This window comes from Salvia splendens, chromosome 9 (genome assembly GCF_004379255.2).
Source record: "Salvia splendens isolate huo1 chromosome 9, SspV2, whole genome shotgun sequence".
Lineage (NCBI taxonomy): Eukaryota > Viridiplantae > Streptophyta > Magnoliopsida > Lamiales > Lamiaceae > Salvia > Salvia splendens.
Window position 1 is genome coordinate 509,296 of NC_056040.1, and position 20,121 is coordinate 529,416.

The 20,121-nt window shown below is 45.2% G+C and overlaps 1 protein-coding gene across 1 annotated transcript; it reads left to right on the plus strand.

The window, feature by feature from the left end:
• The first annotated feature begins 16,304 nt into the window (after window positions 1-16,304).
• On the plus strand, window positions 16,305-17,045 carry LOC121748050 (auxin-induced in root cultures protein 12-like). Its single transcript, XM_042142267.1, has one exon. It carries the CDS (start codon window positions 16,305-16,307, stop codon window positions 17,043-17,045), a length of 741 nt encoding a protein of 246 aa, XP_041998201.1.
• The last annotated feature ends 3,076 nt before the right edge of the window (window positions 17,046-20,121 follow it).

Below are 20,121 nucleotides of genomic sequence, written 5' to 3' on the forward strand. Positions count from 1 at the left end.
AGAACTACCGAACTCCGTCGATGACTTACGACGGGCTCGTGGACCCTCACGATTTCTTGGGGCGCTATCAATATAACATGGCGAACCAGGGTCTCAACGAGGTCCACATGTGCAAGCTGTTTCCCGAGCTGCTCATCGGGAACGCGAGAAGGTGGTTCGATAGCCTCCCCCAGGGCAGCATCAGATCTTACCGAGATCTAATGGATGCCTTCCACAGGAGGTTCTTTCAGAAAGCGGAAGCCCGAATCACTTCGACTCAGCTGCTCTCCATTCGTCAAGGTCGCGACGAAAAAATCAGCGACTTTATGACAAGATTCCACAAGGAATGCCTGCAAGTAGACGATCTCAACGATCTGCTTGTCATCTCGGCATTCCAAAATGGAATCCTGCCCGGAGCTCTCTACAGGAAGCTCGTTGAGTGCGGTCCGCAGACAGCTCAGGAAATGTGGGACATTGCGGACCAATACTCCCGGGCCGATGAGGCAGACCGTCGCAAACGGTCGTTAGACAGCTCATCGACCCGAGGAGACAGAAGGAAGCCCGATCATAGCGATCAGGGGCATCCTCGCCGGACTCCATTTGAAAGAATTCAAAGGGCTCCGGTGCAAGACAGATTGGGACCCCGTCTCAATCCCGAGAAGCCGCCCGCTCAGTTCGTACCGCTGAACAAGCCGAGAGCGGAAATTTTCGAACTGCACTCTGACCTATTCGAAAAGCCAAAGCGGATGACGAAATCAGCCGCGCGCCGACCACAGGATAGCTACTGCTCCTACCATCAAGACCACGGTCACGATACTGAGGAGTGCAGAAACTTGGCTGCAGGTATCGATGTTCTTGTGAAGGCAGGGACATTGAAAAAATACCAAAGCAAGCAGCCAAAGAAGAATAAGAAGCAGAGTGGTGCGAACTGCGCTCCTCAGGATCCGAAAAGGCAGCCGGATCCCGAAGACGATGACGAGCCGCAATATGATGGAGTAATCCAGACTATTGACGCTCTCCCTGCCGGGAAGACCAAGTCGTCCCTAAAGTCAGAGCGCAGAGGCTCCAATCGAGAGGAGCCAACGCATAAAAGGCTGAAGCAGGACGAAGTGATTACGTTCTCGGATGCTGATCCCGTCCCGGCCATCTCTCCTCACCAAGACGCCATTGTCATCCAAGCCGGAGTGGCAAACAAACTGATCCACAGGGTGTTTGTGGATACAGGAGCGTCGGTTAGCATTCTTTTTAAAGAGTGCTTTGACAAACTAGAAGTGGACCCAGCTCGGCTCAGTCCGGCTCCGCTTCCCCTGAAGAGCTTCGCCCAGGAGGACACCCGCCCTGAAGGTATTATCAGCCTTCCGATCACGGTGGGGAAAGCGCCTACTAGCTCCAGTACGATGATTGAGTTTTTCGTGGTGAAAGCTCGGTCCCCGTACAACATCATCCTGGGAAGAGACTGGCTCAACACAGTTCGGGCCGTTTGCTCCACTTATCACCTCACCATCAAGATCCCTACTAAAGGAGGGATAGCGGTCATCCGAGGTGACCAAAAGAGAGCAAAAGAATGTCTGCAAATTGCGCTTAGAAGTGCCGAGCAGTCAGATCGGCACCACCAAGCATAGCAATCACAGCAGCCGGAGTCAGAGGCGATGACCGAAGTCATACCGGAGCCGAACTCGATGACAGTTCAGCTGTACGAAGACGATCCATCCAGAACGGTTAAGATCGGCTTCGCGGGAACGCCCCTACTTCGGGAAAAAACCATCCAGCTCCTCAAGGAGTATAAAGACGTCTTTGCATGGTCTCCGTTGGACATGACCGGAGTGCCCCCCGAGGTAATCACTCATCGGTTAAATATTGATCCTTCAGTCCGGCCGATAAAACAGAAGCAAAGACTCTTTGCGGCAGAACGAAGTCAAGTCATCCATGACGAAGTCCGTCAATTATTGAAGGCGGATGTGTTATTCGAAGTGAAGTATCCTTCGTGGGTGGCCAATCCTGTCATGATCAAGAAAAAGGAAGGAGGATGGCGGATGTGCATAGATTTCACCGATCTAAATAAGCACTGTCCCAAAGATTGCTATCCCCTTCCGAACATAGATAAAAAAGTAGAAGCTTTGATAGGCTTTGAAATTTTTTGTTTTCTTGATCTGTACAAAGGATACCATCAAGTTTTAATGGATGAGATTGACGCTTCAAAAACGGCCTTCATTACTGATTTCGGCATTTTCGCTTATAAAAAGATGCCATTCGGTTTAAAGAATGCCGGAGCCACTTATCAAAGGATGGTAGACAAGCTTTTTCAGCACCTGATTGGAAAGGAGGTCGAAGTGTATGTTGACGATATAGTTGTCAAAAGCAAAAGCACTTCGGAGTACGAGCACAACCTCAAGTCCACTCTCAACGTGCTCAAGAAAGCCAACCTCAAACTTAATCCCCAAAAGTGTACCTTTTTGGTAGATTCGGGAAAGTTTCTGGGTTGTTGGGTTTCAAAGGACGGACTCAAGGCAAACCCCTCAAAAGTTCAAGTTGTTCAAAACATGGCGATGCCGAAGTCCATACATGACGTGCAAAGGCTAACCGGATGTCTAGCCGCACTGAATCGATTCCTTTCTCAAGCAGCCGAAAAGCAACTGCCGTTCTTCACGGTGTTGAAAAAGGCACCAAAGTTCGAGTGGGGAGCCGAGCAGAAAAAGGCCTTTGACGAGCTCAAAAGTTATCTAGCCGAGCTTCCTATTCTCTCTGCTCCAACCGAAGCCGAAGTAATATTCTTATACTTAGCGGCATCGGATCAAACCATCAGCGCGGTGCTTGTACGAGAAGAAGGCCTAAAGCAGCTTCCCATCTACTTTACAAGCCGAGCATTAAGAGGTCCAGAAACCAGGTATCAAGCTCTGGAAAAGATTGCTCTGGCATTAGTAAATGCAGCAAGGAGACTGCGGCCATACTTCTATGCTCACAAGGTATGCGTCTTAACTGATCTGCCACTTCGGCAAGTGTTGACCAAACCAGAAGCATCAGGCAGAATCGCCAAGTGGGCTATAGAGTTGGGAGAGCACACAATTGAATATCTACCTCGGAAAGCCATCAAGGGACAAGCCTTGGCAGATTTTCTTGCAGAAGCGAAGTTCGATCAAGCAATTCCTGTTATTGCCGAACAGAAGAATTCTGCCAGTGCCGAACTAGCACAGCCCTTGGAATCCGAAGTAGAGCCGCCGGACTGCTGGAGCGGATTCGTAGATGGAGCTTCGAACAAGATGGGAAGTGGAGCTGGTATTTTACTTGTCGCTCCCGACGGACACGAGGTAGCCTACTCACTTCGGTTCCTATTCCCCACTACTAATAATGAAGCCGAGTACGAAGCCCTCCTGGCCGGACTCCAGTTAGCGCAAAGTCTGCTCGTCAAATCTCTCAAAGTCCATTGTGATTCACAAGTCATAGTAAATCACATGTTGGGTACAAGTGAAGCCCGTGACGAGAGAATGAAGAAGTATTTGGACAAAGCGCAAAGCATCAGCCGAAGTTTCTCCTATTTTCGGATAATCCGCATTCCCAGAGCGGAAAATAGCCGAGCAGATACCTTAAGTAAGTTGGCCTCAGATCCGAGCTCAAAGGCGGAAGAATTAATGCATCGAAGCATTGATGAAGCCGAGGTACACTCAGTATCCAGCTCGCCGAACTGGATGACGCCGATCTTGCAGTATCTGGATCAAGGACAATTGCCCGAGGATAAGAGAGAAGCTCGGAAGATCACGTGCCGAGCACTTCGGTACGAACTTCATGAAGGAGTCCTCTTTAGAAAGTCTTACCTCCAGCCGTTATTGCGGTGCGTAGGACCAGAAGAGACGGACTACATCCTCAGAGAAGTTCATGAAGGATCGTGCGGTAGCCACATCGGAGCCAGAGCTTTAGCTAAAAAAGTTCTGAGATGGGGATATTATTGGCCAACCATGGTACAAGAGGCAGTGCAGCTCGTCAAGAAGTGTACGAAGTGCCAAATTCATGCAAATGTCCCAAGGATGCCGCAGACCGATCTATACACTATGCAAAGCCCTTGGCCTTTCATGCAATGGGGCATAGACATAGTGGGACCACTTCCTCAAGCTCCTCGGCAAATGAAATTCCTTATCGTTGCCGTGGACTACTTCACGAAGTGGGTGGAGGCTGAGCCATTAGCTACGATAACGAGCTCAAAGGCATTGGACTTCGTCTGGAAGAACATAGTGTGCCGATTTGGCATACCCCGCATCCTCGTCTCGGATAATGGGACTCAGTTCACCGACAAGACGTTCAAGAATTGGTGCCAAGAGCTGAACATTCAACAGCGGTTCACTTCGGTCTCCCATCCCCAAGCAAACGGACAAACGGAAGTAACGAACCGGATTCTGGTGAAAGGGTTAAAAGCTCGGTTAGAACAAGCCAAAGGACAATGGGTAGAAAATCTCCCTCAAGTCCTATGGTCCTACCGAACTACACCCAAAACCTCCAACGGTGAAACTCCGTATAGTCTGGTGTACGGCACTGAAGCCGTAATTCCGGTGGAGATCGGCGTACCCAGTCCCCGAACTCTAAATTTCTCCTCAGAAATGAATGACGACGGACTGAGAGCAGAACTAGATCTCGCCGAAGAAAGAAGAGAGTTGGCGTGCATAAAAGCAGCCAAGTATAAGGAGCAAGTAGCCCGGTATTATAACCAAAGGGCGAAAAAGCTTCAATTTCAAGTGGGAGATCTCGTCTTGAGAAACAACGAAGTAAGCCGAGCAGAAAAGCTGGGCAAACTCGAGCCCACATGGGAGGGTCCGTATCGGGTGTCAGAAGTCCTCGGCAAAGGGTCTTATAAATTGACTCACATGTCAGGAGAACAAGTACCCCGAACATGGCACGTCTCCAACCTCAAGAAGTTCCACTTGTAAGAGACAAAGTCCGGTCAGTCTGTCTTGTGTCTAGTTCGGTCATAGGGGTACATGTTTTTATTTGTTTGTTTTTTACTTGTACCTTTTACTTGTCGTTTTATAAAAAGTTTAAAGTTTTTTTTCATCTTTTTCATTTTTTCTCTATGTGTTTTGTCTCTATGTGCTTGTCGTCTCTTACAAATGGTACCGAGGTATATCGTTCTTTAAAGGCTGATCCCCTTTTTAGATCGATTATTAAAGACTATTGTGAGTCCAAGCTTCTAAGGAGGATACAAGACCACAATTCAGCTTAACAAGCAGTTCGTCTGAAACGAACTACAACAAGCCAACGATTGTGAGTCCAAGCTTCCAAGGAGGATACAAGACCGCAATTCAGCTTAACAAGCACTTCGTCTGAAACGAACTGCAATAAGCCAACGATTGTGAGTCCAAGCTTCTCAGGAAGATACAAGACCACAATTCGGCTTAAGAAATAAGCACTTCGTCTGAAACGAACTGCAATAAGGGAAAGTCCGATCCATGCGATAAACCTCGCCGAATTAGGACGACCAAGTTCGGTCAAAGAAGTTTACTTCATAAGACCGAGGACGACCATGTCCAGTCAAAGAGGTTTACTTCATAAGACCACTTCGGTTAACTGGGAAAGTCCGATCCACGCGATAAAACTCGCCGAATTAGGACAAGGGAAAGTTCGATCCCGGCGACAAAAATCGCCAAATTAGAACACAAACCAAGTCCGGTCAAGGAAGTTTCCCTCAAAGTCCAAACCGAGTCCGATCAAAGAAGCTCACTTCATAAGACCGATGACGAGCACGATGAAATTGTTTCGCAGAACTGTAAGTAAGCAGTGATAAAAGCGAAAGGAAAAAATTTCATTTATTAAATCTCGTTCGGCAGACAATTCAGCTCCTCTACGAGAAGGCATTACGCCATTACAAAGGACTATTCTACTGTCCGCGGTTGCTAAAGTTAAGCCACCTATCTGCAAAATCCTCTGGAAGCCGAGTTCGGTTGTTCCGAGCAAATGAAGAATAAGCAGGTCGACGAGATGCTATCCTCGACCCAACGCCTCTTCCCCGAGCCCGAGAAGTCCTAACACCTCGGCGATGAAGAGTCTCTGCAATAAGCATCTGTCGATCTAGCTCACTCATAGTCGCAACTCCTCGGCGAATTTCAGTCCGTCCCTGCCTTGACGATTCTGGTTGCTCCTGAGCCCGTTCTCGTCTTGACGTTTCCGGCTGTTCCTGAGTTCGTTGCTGACTTGGAGCAAGATTTTGAGCAAGGGAACTAGAGGTTTGATCTGGAGTGCGAGCATCTGTTGGCACGATATGCCGAAGGAATCTTTCTATGGAGGGGCGCCGAGAAAGAACAATGTTGTACCGAGAAGCCCAACGCCGCAGTGATGTCACAACTTGTTGGCAAGCCGGGCTCTCCAGCACATTGTTCCTACGGAGTACATGATATTCCTCCCACAGTTCGTCAACTCGACTCTGAACATCCGAGATGGTAACTCCCCCGCGCTCACGGATATAATCCTCATACGCAGTCCTCTCAGCAATGGCCGTATTCAGCTCGGCCTCCAGATCTTTCTTATCGGACTCTAAGTCCTTGATATCGGCCTCCAGCTTCACTAAACGAGCCAGAAGCTCGTCATTCTTCGTCTGATCGGCTATAGCTCTTTTCTCAGCTTCGTCTAAAGCCGAAGAGTACAGCCGTTTCCAGTGAAGTATCTCCATCTCCTTGGGTACAAAGCAGCTATATTAGTTCGGCAGCTGTACCGAGCAGATAGTAAAATACAACAGGAGTAAAGGCGAGTACGAAAAGCTATACGAAGACAAGTGTAGAGAATTTTTCATTCACAAGGAAAATTTTTTACACTAGGAGGGCTTCAAGGCCATTTTACAAGGAAGAAACTAGACTAAGAGAAGGGAGACGAAATCATACTCCGCCAGCTTCGTCTCCGGCTCCTCGGTCTGGCTCAGCTTCTTTCTCCTGAGCTACCTCAGCCTCGGCCTCGCCTCCTGCCGGCCTCGCCTCCGCCTCCTGATCGGCTTCCTTCTCCGGATGCCCGGCCTGCTCGACTTCGGCCTCCGGCTCCAGCGGCTCGGCCTCACCCTCTCCGTTGTAAGTCGAAGCGGGTGAAACGGGTCCCACGGAGGCAAAGATAGCCTCCAGGTTCTCGTCCCGATCAGCTCGACAACTCCGGACTCGGTCTGCAGAAAGCAGGACCGAGGATGAAGCGAGCTCCTCAAGGAGCGGCAGATTCTGAAGCTGAGCTGCTATCTCTCGGCTGTACAGAGGCAGCACGACGTCGGCCCCCTGCTCGCCCTTATCGGTAATTAGCCTTACCAGACTACCGACAAAGGCCGAGAACTGGCTGCTCAAAAAGAGTTTCTCCGTGTAAACACGGAGAGCCTCCCCCTGGGCAGCCACGGCGGTTGCCTCCTTCTGAGCCTCCCGGTGCTTCGTCTGCTCTCGCAGGATGATGAGCTGGTTTTTGGCTGACCGAGCTTCATCCTGAGCCGAGATCCTAGCAGCTCGGGCCCTCTCAAATTTGGCCTCAGCCTGTTCGGCCAGACTACGAGCAAGATGCAACTTCTTCTGCATCTCCTCGTAGTCGTGGGATGCTTTGGAGAGCTCCACGGAGACGAGCTTCGCTCTCTGAAGATGAACAAGGAAAAAAGTCAACAGAAGGGCCATCAAAAAATGTGGAAAAGAAGCCAAGTCAGAAAGCTTACCTCCACAAAATTCGTCGGCCATTGAAAAGGCTCAGGGACGTGTTCCGGGATGTCTGCAACCACCTCGGAGATGACCAGGTCTTTCCCCGGCACTCTTGGGGACTCATGAAATTTCCCCTTCCCTTTAGCCGAAGACGGCTCCGGCTCTTTCGGATCCGAAGAAGAGGTTTTTTGCCTCTTCGGATTCTTTTCGGCTTCAGACGCCGACCGAGGGGCTCTCTGCCTCTCCGGCCCCACAAGCTCGGAGGATTTGCGGACGGCCTTGTTCAGCAAGTTCACTGTCAAAAAACAAAAAAAACAAAGTCAGATTTTCTTCGTTAAAGCAGTAGAGCATAAAGAAAGAGAAAGCCTCACCCTCGGCCTCTTCGTCCGAAGACGAGATGTCGAACATGACGTCGCCCTTGACGAGCTCAGACTCCGTGTATTGTTTCCTAACTATGGGAATCTTGTTGAGCTCGCCATCGAGCTCGTCCAACGGTTCAGGCCGAGGATGACGGATAACGGACTTCGGCCCTCTCCAGGGAAAACTAGGAGCCGCGGTCCTATCATAGTAGAAGAAGCGGTTTTGCCACTTCGGCCACTTCGTTTTACAAAAGGCCCTAAAGGGCTGTACAGGGATCAAGTAAAACCAAGACCCCTTCCTCTTAAATTGAAAGAATTTAAGGATCGCCTTCAAAGACAAATCCCTTCCTAACCTACGGAGTTCGGCAGCGAAGGCCGACAAGTGCCTCCAAGAGTTCGGAGTCACCTGGCCTAAAGGAAGCTGAAAAAAATCTAGTAAATCTATAAAGGCAGAAGGGAGGGGGAAACGAAGCCCGCATTCTAAGCAGGCCTCGTACACGGTGGCGTAACCCTCCGGCGGGGAGTCAGCCCTATGATCACCGTCAGGTACCACCGCCTTCCCCCCAGGAAAAAAGTATTTTTCGGGTAGGGATATCACAGTATCCCTACTCAAAATACTATGGAAATACTCTACGGTCTTCTCCCCGGACTCTTTCCGGCCAGAAGACCCCTTACCGCCTCTCCTACCGCTACCCGACTCCGAAGAAGAAATAGAAGCCATTTTTCTTACTTTTTGAACGTGAAGAAAGTCTGAAGAAGCTCTTGAAAGCGGAAGAAAATTTCTCGAGAAAGAGAGAGTATAGAAGACGCAACAGCAAAAGTGTTCAAATGAGGAAGAAAGAGCATATTTATCAGATTCGGGAAAGATTTCGAAATCGTTGCGCTGTTTCGAATCCCACCTTTTCAGGATTCAACGGCCGGATTTTACTGTCGCATTTAATGCAGGCACGCGCAAGGCACGTCCCCTGACGTCAGCCTCCCCCTTACCGTTATCCAGAATGCCGAAGTGACTCACCTCGCCGAAGTGATTCACTTCGCTTTTCGGGGGGGTAGTGATGGGGTACGAACTAAACCCTAATGGCAAGCCCAATAACAGTGACGGCCCATCAGCCCAGAGCCCAAGAAAGAGTATCTGTTCGGCACCAAAGAGTTCGGCACGACCAAAGAGTTCGGACTCAGCCTACAGCTCGGTAAAAGCCGACCAGTCAAGCTCTCCTCTCAGATCGGCAAGAGCTGATCGGTAAAGTCCAGCAGTTCGGTCTCAGCATTCGACCGAACTAGGAGTTAGTGGACTCATGAAAGGCCTCCACGACCTCCACTATACCCACGATCTATTTAGTGGTACGAAGCAGTTATTGAGCAGTTATTGCTCACCCACGATCTTGTTAGTGGGGCTGCAAACCACGATCCTAGTTCAATGTACAAATAGAACTTAGATCAGGTAGAAGAGAGAGCTCTCTAGAGATAAAATATCATATAGCAAGTCTGTGTTGTAAGCTGTAATCCCAGATCAAGCAATACAATCTTGCCCTCCCTTCTTCCCGTGGACGTAGATTTACTTCAGTAAATCGAACCACGTAAATTCATTGTGTCGTAGTCTTTATTCTCTACCAGCATTTACTAAGTGATGGGGTACGAACTAAACCCTAATGGCAAGCCCAATAACAGTGACGGCCCATCAGCCCAGAGCCCAAGAAAGAGTATCTGTTCGGCACCAAAGAGTTCGGCACGACCAAAGAGTTCGGACTCAGCCTACAGCTCGGTAAAAGCCGACCAGTCAAGCTCTCCTCTCAGATCGGCAAGAGCTGATCGGTAAAGTCCAGCAGTTCGGTCTCAGCATTCGACCGAACTAGGAGTTAGTGGACTCATGAAAGGCCTCCACGACCTCCACTATACCCACGATCTATTTAGTGGTACGAAGCAGTTATTGAGCAGTTATTGCTCACCCACGATCTTGTTAGTGGGGCTGCAAACCACGATCCTAGTTCAATGTACAAATAGAACTTAGATCAGGTAGAAGAGAGAGCTCTCTAGAGATAAAATATCATATAGCAAGTCTGTGTTGTAAGCTGTAATCCCAGATCAAGCAATACAATCTTGCCCTCCCTTCTTCCCGTGGACGTAGATTTACTTCAGTAAATCGAACCACGTAAATTCATTGTGTCGTAGTCTTTATTCTCTACCAGCATTTACTAACATCAGAAATTCGCGGATTCATCATATACATTTTCGTATATTGTGATTATGAATTGGCCCAATATATACAGCCCAAAATTTAAAATTGTGACATTTGAAATTATGGGGATAGGTGGTTAGTGGTTAGTGAATGAAATATACTGAATAAGTAATATGTAAATATGCAAAATATTGCAATCCATATTAATTGATGGTGGTTCTCCCAACCGTGAACGTACATCTTAAAATTAAATCTACGCTACTGTCTCTGACTACACATATACTCCTACTGAGAATTGTCTAGCTACTTAAATTAACAGAAATAAATATTTAAGTATATCATGACTACGAGTCAATAAATCTATTTTTTTCTGAACATTTTTCAACTCAATTTTCAAGTTACCTTGGACCAGTTAATTATACCACTACTTTTGTTTATAAAAGTATACATTTTTCGGTTTGCAAGATTGTATTCCATTATTAAATATGTGTAGTGTGTTTGGTTCATGAGATTCAATTTCACAACTCATTCCTAGATGGATAATCATGACATAATTAGTCATAGCTAACTCTTTATGACTAAAATAACCTCACTATTCAATCTTAGATTATATCTTAGGATTCTTTAATTTAAGAAACCGAACATCACCTATGTGTTTTACATCACATAATATAGTGTATTAACGTTAGATGTATGTGAAATAAATTGCCAAGATATTCATCTTTCGGTGTAGTTGATTGATACCTTAAACGATGTTAGTGGATCGGATCGGATCTGATAGGATGCATGAAGTCACGTGAGGGGAGGGGTGGAGACTTCTAATCATTCCTCGATCATCTTATTGTTTTAAGTAAACTACTAGTTCGATTTACCTATTTTCTATCTCATGGTGTCTTTCTTGTTGTGATTGATGTTTTGATTATAGCTATGATTTTACCAGTAGTGGATTCAAGATTTTCGGTATGGGGGTGTAAAAAATAATTACGGCAACTTAAAATTTAATCATTTTTTTATCTCTTTGTTATGTTTCTTAATTGTTCTAATTTTTAAAATAAAATTTGTCATTAACTTTTTACTAAAAAACTTCATTTTAAATAAATAAAAAAATTTATAGTGTCACATAGACGATAAATTATGCATTTGAAATACAAGTATGCATGTTTTGTTACCTAGCAATATATTATATAGATATAAATATAATGAGGTGGTTAATTTTATTCTATATATTACTTTACGATACTTATTTCAAATTAGTAATTAAACTTGAATTGTTTGTAAAGTATTATTACAAAATATATACTCTGTGTTAGACATATAAGTAAAAATAATTAATGAAAGTTAAATATGAAAGAATATAATAATAAATTTAAAAAGAACAAGTTAATGGTTAAATTAATAAATGTTTGTTAAAAACAAAATAGTTAATGAAACTTAAACATGAATTGAAAAGGAGTTACTAACTTTGTTTTCTTGTTTTAGCTTTCCCATAATGCATTTCTTTGTTCGCTTTGCTACTGTTAGTCTCATATGAAATTATTGATCCAGGTTCTTGTATTTTTGTTTTGTTGTTTTTAGTTATTTTTGCTACAACCATCATGTTTTGCTGAGTAATGTTTTCTATTTTATTTATGGTTAGTTTAACTCGATCATAATTCTTGTAAATTATTCAGAATAAGTTTTTATATGCACTCATAAAAAAAGTAAAGATCATTTAATCAACAAATTGATGTCTCCAATACATCAGAGTAAAGATCATTTAATTAACAAATTGATGTCTCCAATACATCAGAGTAAAGATCATTTAATTAACAAATTGATGTCTCTAATACATATCATACTATAAAATCACAAATGAGAATTTTTTTTTAAAAAAAAAGCACTAGTACAAGCTTGAGCAACATGCATATAATCACATTAAAGGTTGTGGGGTATAAAGTAAGTAGAATTTTCCCAATTGATCATTAAACTCCATAACTCTACATAAACTCCTCTGTAATAATGGAGTGCTCATTTCAGTTGGAAGAAGCTCGGCTAGAAAGGAGTTCGGTAAGCTCGGCTTACCGAGCTGGAACTAGCCTGGAACTAGCCGAGAAGAAGAAGGCAGAAGTTGGTAAGCTCAGCGATAAGGAAGCTCGGTAAGGAAGCTCGGTAAGGAAGCTCGGCGTTGAGCTGGAATGAGCCGAGAAGGAAGAGTTCGGTTGTAAGCCGAGAAGGAGTTCGGTTGTAAGCCGAGAAGAGAGTTCGGTCTTGAACCGAGGAAGGAGTTCGGTCTTGAACCGAGAAGGAAGAAGCAACCTAGCCGAACTAGCCGTTGGAGCAGCAGTTAGTTAGCTGAGATTTAGCGGTTATTCTTCTTGCTTTCTTGATTCTTCTTGTAGTTAGTTAGTAGCAGTTGCTACTTGATTATAGAGCTTTAAATAGCTCACCGTGTATGTAGTTTAGAGTAGAGTTTAATCAATAAAGAGTTTTCCAGTTTTCTCTCCAAGATTATCATCTTCAATACTCAAAGTGTGAGTGTGTGTGTTTTCTGCATTGTGTGATCTCATACAACAGTGAGTGTGTGTGTGATCATATTGAGTGTGTGAAAGCCTTGTGTGTGCGAATCCTAACAAGTGGCGCCGTCTGTGGGAAAGGGATATTGAAGCTGATTTGCAGAGGATCAAACGGTTTCAGAGATGGCAGCAAGGCTTGATGCAGAAAAGTTCACAGGCAAGAATGATTATGGCCTGTGGAAGATGAAGATGAAGGCGGTTTTAATTCAACAAGGCTTGGCGGCAGTTCTTGCAAAACCAGAGGAGAAAGGAAAGGCTCCAGTGCTTGATGAAAAAGCTCAGGCAAAGATGGAGGAAATGCAGCTCAAGGCACATTCTGCAGTGATTCTGTGCCTTGGAGATAAGGTCTTGAGGGAAGTTCAAGAAGCCAAGACTGCGGTGGAGATCTTGGACAAGTTAGATGAAGTTTACTTGGCCAAATCCTTGGCTAACCGGCTGTACCTCAAGAAGAGGCTGTATGCCTATAGTTTTTCTGGAGATAGGTCCATCATTGAGCAGCTAGAGGAGTTCAACAAGATCATTGATGACCTGGGATCTGTTGATGTCAAGATCTCAGATGAGGATAAGGCCATTCTCACATTGAATGCCTTGCCTAGCTCGTATGACCAGCTAAGTGATGCAATTATCTATGGAAGAGATAAACCTATCACCTATGCAGAAGTCTATTCAGCCTTGATGGCCAAAGAACTCCAGAAGACAGCCAACAGAGGCTCTGCAAGCTCCAATGTTCAAGCTGCAGAGGCCTTGAATGTGAAGAAGTTCAAGAAGCAGAACTTCAAGAAGAAGTTTGAGGGCCCTAAACCCTCAAGTTCTGATGCTCAGAAGGAAACCAGAGCTTGCTATTGGTGCAAGAAACCTGGACATTTGAAGAAAGATTGTCATGCATGGAAGAGAAAGATGGCCTCTGAGGGACACAATCAATCTGATTGTGTGGAGAGTGCTGATCCCCCGGCTCAACTCATGAATATCAGTGATAGTGGGGTCAGTCATAGGTGGATAATGGACTCGGGGTGCAGCTTCCATATGTGCCCCAATAGAAGCTGGTTTCATGATCTTCAAGAAGCATCGGGTACGGTTGTTCTTGGTAATAATCATATTTGTCAGATCAAAGGAATAGGGAAGGTAAAGCTAAGCCTACAAGATGGCTCTATAAAGATCCTAACTGGGGTGAGGTATATTCCAGAAGTAAAGAGGAACCTCATCTCATTGGGAATGCTGGAACAGAAAGGGTTCACCATATTGATGAGTCAAGGAAAATTGTTTGTGAAATCTGGAGATGCAGTGATGATGGAGGCTGACAGAGAGCATATTCTCTATTATCTGAAGGCTAAGGCTGTTGATGGAGAAAGCAATGCAGTGTCAGATGATTCCATAATGCTATGGCACAAGAGATTGGGCCACCCAGCTGAAGGAAGCTTGAAAGAACTCATCAAGAAGGGTCTGATCTCTGGAGATTTCAACAAGATGGACCCCTGTGAGCAATGTATACTTGGAAAGGCTAAGAAGGCACCCTATCCTACAGGTATTCACTCTTCCACAGCCCCTTTAGACTACATACATAGTGATCTTTGGGGGCCTTCACCGGTGTGTTCAATTGGTGGAGGAAAGTATTATCTAGCTATCATTGATGACTATACAAGGAAGTTGTGGGTATATATTCTTAAAGAAAAATCTGAAACACTCACAAAGTTCAAAATATGGTGTAAGGAGGTTGAGCTAGAGAAGGGTAGAAGTGTTAAATGCTTAAGGACAGACAATGGCCTAGAGTTCTTGTCTGCTGAGTTTGATCTGTTTTGTAAAGAGAAGGGTATGAAGAGGCACCGGACTGTTCCTGGTAATCCTCAGCAAAATGGTGTTGTGGAAAGGATGAATAGGACAATCCTAGAGAGGGTGAGGTGCCTACTTCTTGGGTCTGGTTTGAGCAGCAGATTCTGGGGTGAGGCTGTGTATACGGCAGCCTATCTCATCAATAAATGCCCATCTACTGCCCTGAAATCTGAAACTCCTGATTACATGTGGTATGGAGCTCATAGTGACTACTCAAAATACAAGGTGTTTGGGTGTGTGGCCTATGCTCATGCTAGGCAAAGTAAGCTTGAAGCTAGGGCTCTGAAATGTATCTTGCTGGGGTATCAGAGGGGTGTTAAGGGGTATAGGCTCTGGTGTATTGAGCCCGGTAAGCAGAAGGTCTTGGTGAGTAGGGATGTGGTGTTCTTGGAGGATCAGATGCCATACCTGAAAGATAAGCTGGACTCCAGTGAAGATGAGGGTGATTTCTTCAAGGTGGAGCCTGTGGGGGTTGGCCTAGGAGCAGGTGGAGTTATTGACTCAGGGAGTGAGTCTGATTCAGATAAAGAAGAGGCTCCAACTCAGGGCAACCAGGCTGGTGAGTCTATATCAGACTCTATCAGAGACTATCAGCTTACAAGGGACAGAGTTAGAAGAGAAACAAGGCCACCAACAAAGTTCTCTGATGTTGTGTATTATGCTCTGTGTGCAGCTGAAAGTATTGATGGTGCAGATCCACTCACATATAAAGAAGCTATGCAGAGCAAAGATAGAGAAAGATGGATTGAAGCCATGAATGAGGAAATAGAGTCTTTACTCAAGAACAAAACATGGATTTTGGTGGACAAATCCAAGCTGAATACAGATGGAAAGGAGAGGATGCTGATCAGTTGCAAGTGGTTGTTTAAAAAGAAGGTAGAAACCACTGATAAAGACAGAATCAGGTTCAAGGCAAGGCTGGTGGCTAGAGGCTTTACACAGCAGGAGGGAATCGATTTAAATGAAGTGTTTGCACCTGTTGTGAAGGTGTTTAAGATTAACACCTTGCACAATCCGGCTGACATGCTAACAAAGTCTCTAGGTAGAGACAAGTTTGAACATTGCAAGAAATTGATCAATGTTTGTGCAAGAACTGAGATGAGCCCTCAGGTGGAGAATTGTAATAATGGAGTGCTCATTTCAGTTGGAAGAAGCTCGGCTAGAAAGGAGTTCGGTAAGCTCGGCTTACCGAGCTGGAACTAGCCTGGAACTAGCCGAGAAGAAGAAGGCAGAAGTCGGTAAGCTCAGCGGTAAGGAAGCTCGGTAAGGAAGCTCGGTAAGGAAGCTCGGCGTTGAGCTGGAATGAGCCGAGAAGGAAGAGTTCGGTTGTAAGCCGAGAAGGAGTTCGGTTGTAAGCCGAGAAGAGAGTTCGGTCTTGAACTGAGGAAGGAGTTCGGTCTTGAACCGAGAAGGAAGAAGCAACCTAGCCGAACTAGCCGTTGGAGCAGCAGTTAGTTAGCTGAGATTTAGCGGTTATTCTTCTTGCTTTCTTGATTCTTCTTGTAGTTAGTTAGTAGCAGTTGCTACTTGATTATAGAGCTTTAAATAGCTCACCGTGTATGTAGTTTAGAGTAGAGTTTAATCAATAAAGAGTTTTCCAGTTTTCTCTCCAAGATTATCATCTTCAATACTCAAAGTGTGAGTGTGTGTGTTTTCTGCATTGTGTGATCTCATACAACAGTGAGTGTGTGTGTGATCATATTGAGTGTGTGAAAGCCTTGTGTGTGCGAATCCTAACATCCTCAAAACCCACCAATATCCTCCTCCTCCACTAATCATGGCGTTCACCTCCGCCTCCCTCCTCCTCCTCGCCGCCGTCTCCCTCCTCTTCCTCCCTCCGGCGAGGCCACAATCATGCAAATCCCAAACATTCTCCGACGCCAACACCAAATTCGCCAACTGCGCCGACCTCCCCACCCTCAACGCCGCCCTCCACTGGACCTACGACCACGCCACGAGACCCGGCCCCAAGCTGAGCGTCGCGTTCGTCGCCCCTCCGGCCCGGCCCGGCGGCTGGGTCGCGTGGGCCCTCAACCCCACGGGCTCCGGCATGGTCGGAGCCCAGGCGCTCGTCGCCTTCTCCGGAGACGGCGGCGCCGCCTCCGTGAAGACGTACAACATCTCCTCGTACGGCCCGATCGCCGAGTCGGAGATCGCGTACGCCGTCACGGGGAGGCGGGCGGAGCACTCCGGCGGCGTGATCAGGCTGTTCGCCACGCTGGAGCTGCCGACGGGGAGCGGCGGCAGGGCGATCAACCAGGTGTGGCAGGTCGGCGCGGCGGTGAAGGGCGGCGTTCCGGTGAAGCATGAGTTCTCGGCGCAGAATCTGAATTCGATGGGGTCTTTGCTGTTGACTGCGGCGGAGGGCGGTGGATCGATGCCGGCGCCGGCTCCGGCGCCGGGAAGTGGCGGTGGTGGGCCAACTCCCAGCATTCCTAGAGGGAATGGCGGTGGGAGGAATCACGGCGGCGGTGGCTTTTTTGGGATGGTGCTTCTAGGGGTATTTTTGGTATTTTGAAAATTATGCATTTAATTCAAATTCACTAGTATTGTAGTTGTTGTTACCACTGCCTTTATTCTTTTTTATTATTAAATCGAATTTTGTTGTTGAGATGTCTCATTATATATTAGTGCATGCATGTTGCATTGTACACTAAAGAAAGGATTATAATATTTGCAATCTTAAACATTAATCAATCTTCTTAAAATTTAACTTTTTATTGAACACAAACCTTTTTTGGAACAATAGAAATCATACCCCTTGATGTGACTTTTTTTTTTATCAAAAGTAGGCTGAGACTTAAAGAAGGAAGAATGAAAGAAAAAAAAAAGAAAAACTAACACACTAAAACTGCTAACAACATTTCCATATAAAATTATGCTTGAAGATTGACGAGTCTGCATCATGGAATCAAACCTATTCCAAATTTCTACCTAACTAATTCCTATATAATCTATTTAAGCTATGGTTGTACAATCCATCTTAGCTTAACTTTTAGTAGCCTAAAAGAATGTTTGTCGTTACTGTTGAAAAGTAAAATGCGGAAAATAAAAGACACTAGAGAACTTTTGAAGACTACATTTTGATTGATTTGAATTTTTGTTGGATACATTGTACATCTCTATTTATAGGACTAGAGAAGTAAATGTGCCTAGGTACTAATGAACTTGGGACTCTAACATATTAATGATATATTTATTCCCTAGAGTCTCCAAAGGTACTCTTTCCCAAAATATTGATACTCTCAAATTATCTATTTCCAACACTCCCCCTCAAGTTAAGTATCGAGTTTTTTTTCGAGACTTAACTTGCACGATCTTCACTTTGATAAATAGTTTATACTCGTATTCAGGAGTCCTTCACTTTTCATTGACAGTTTATGCTCGTATCATAGAGCTTCTTCAATTCATCATTGATAGTTTATACTTTTATCAAAGAGTTTTTTTTCCATTGAAAGTTTAGGCTCTTATCAAGGAGCTCTTCATCATTGAAAGTTTAGACTCATTTCAAGGAGTTTCTTTAATTTTCTGTTGACAGTTTTAACTCGTGCTATAGAGCTCTTCAATTTTTTGATTGACAGTTTTAACTCGTGTCAAGGAGCTAATCTAGACATTTTTTACTCATGTCCGGGAGCCATCTTAGATAGTTTCAGCTCATATCCAGGAGCCACTTAGATAGTTTTAGCTCGTATCTAGGAGTCTTCTTATTTTTTCTGACTGACAGTTTTTACTCGTGTCGAGGAGCTTACTCATCTTTGGACTGAATTTAATGAAGCCCAAAACTTCATTTTGGAATGGCATTCTCGGCCCATTCCGCTCAAACTATGAGCCCATATTCTCTCTTTTCAATTTTTAACTTTCTTGAGCCCAACACTAGCCCATTTTGCCCATGTTTCTTCTTTATGTGAAAACCCTATATTGAGGGACAATCAAACGATGCCTCCTTTTCTCTTCTGTTCCTCTTCTCGCCGACAACTTGTCCAGCGGCGCCAACTCCGACGAGTAATCGCCATATACTTCTGGTTGGATCCACCCTTTGCACGGAGAGACATCTCGACGAGCTTTTGCTCTCGCCCTCTCAACGTTTGTTCTTCTCATTCCTCCGATGTCGGCTTCTTGTGCCGAACAACTCTTCTCCAGCCTTGCCGGTTGCGGTCTTTCTGCTGCCTTTACCGTCAGCAGCTCTTCTCGGTCGCTCAATCTTCTCCAGACATGCCGGTTCCACCACCTGCTCTCTTTCCTACTTCCGACGAGGCCGCCTCCTTCTGGTTTCTCCGGCTGTGGTAGTCCTCTCCCCCTCGGCCGGACAAACTGAGGACTCCTTCTTATCTTGACATCAGCCTTCTTCTCCGGGCGAGGTTTCTCGAGGTTTGCCACTGGCCTTTCATCTTCTCACCATAACGGTGGATCGCATGCGGCCCCTCTGGCCTTCCCTTACGCCCAATCTTCTTTCTTGGTTGGAATCATCCGGCTGTGGCAGTTCTCTCCCCCTCGGCTGGATGATTCCTTACTAAATTTGCTTCTGATTTCTTCAAACTCTTCCTCAGTAGGAATCAGCTTCCACTTGAAACGTTCCGTGCATTGCACACTCCATAGGTCAACCAAAGCATTACCACTTATTGATTGCCTTTTCCTTTTAGATTGATGGCTCTTCTTCATGTCAGCATCTGTCACTGTAGTTCTGATATGGCTTACGAGGGCCATGATGCTGCTCCTTCATGTCAGCGTCTTGGCTACCACCGCCGTTCGCTGCTGCTGGCGCCGTGACGCTGTTTCTGTCGGATCTTGCTATGTCATCATTTTGTTGGTGAAGAACTTCCTCTTGTTGCTGTTGATCTGGTGGCAGCAAACTTAGCCGCTCCAGAGTCAGATTTAGCAGTTGATGAAGCACGGAAGGATCCAAGTTGGGGGGAAGTTGCATCTGAGTTTTCCCAGTGTCTGAAATTTCTTCTGTTCTTGGAGGTTGTCGTCCTGGAATTCCTGAAGACTGGAGTGGTGCGGACATAGGTGAGTTTCAGCATCTTGCTAACTGCAGAGCCTTCTCTTCCTTTATGTTTTTCTAATAGACTTCTTTTTCTTTCTTTCTTTTTTTTTTTTTTTTTTTTTGGTAGAGACAGATCGATCCATGTGATCGAACCTGCTCTGATACCATGTTGAAAAGTAAAATGCGGAACTTTTGAAGACTACATTTTGATTGATTTGAATTTTTGTTGGATACATTGTACATCTCTATTTATAGGACTAGAGAAGTAAATGTGCCTAGGTACTAATGAACTTGGGACTCTAACATATTAATGATATATTTATTCCCTAGAGTCTCCAAAGGTACTCTTTCCCAAAATATTGATACTCTCAAATTATCTATTTCCAACAGTTACAAACTATCCAATCAACAATACAACGTGTCACCAGCCAATTATTGAGAAGTGGGGAAAACAAGAAAATGTATTTTAAAGTTTATAAAAGAGGGTACAAAGTCCATGCCACATTACATATATGAATATTTTTAAAATTAAGCTAGCTACAACTAGAAATGCAATTAATATTAATTGTGGAATTTCACCAAAATAAATAACGAAGATTATTTTTTCATT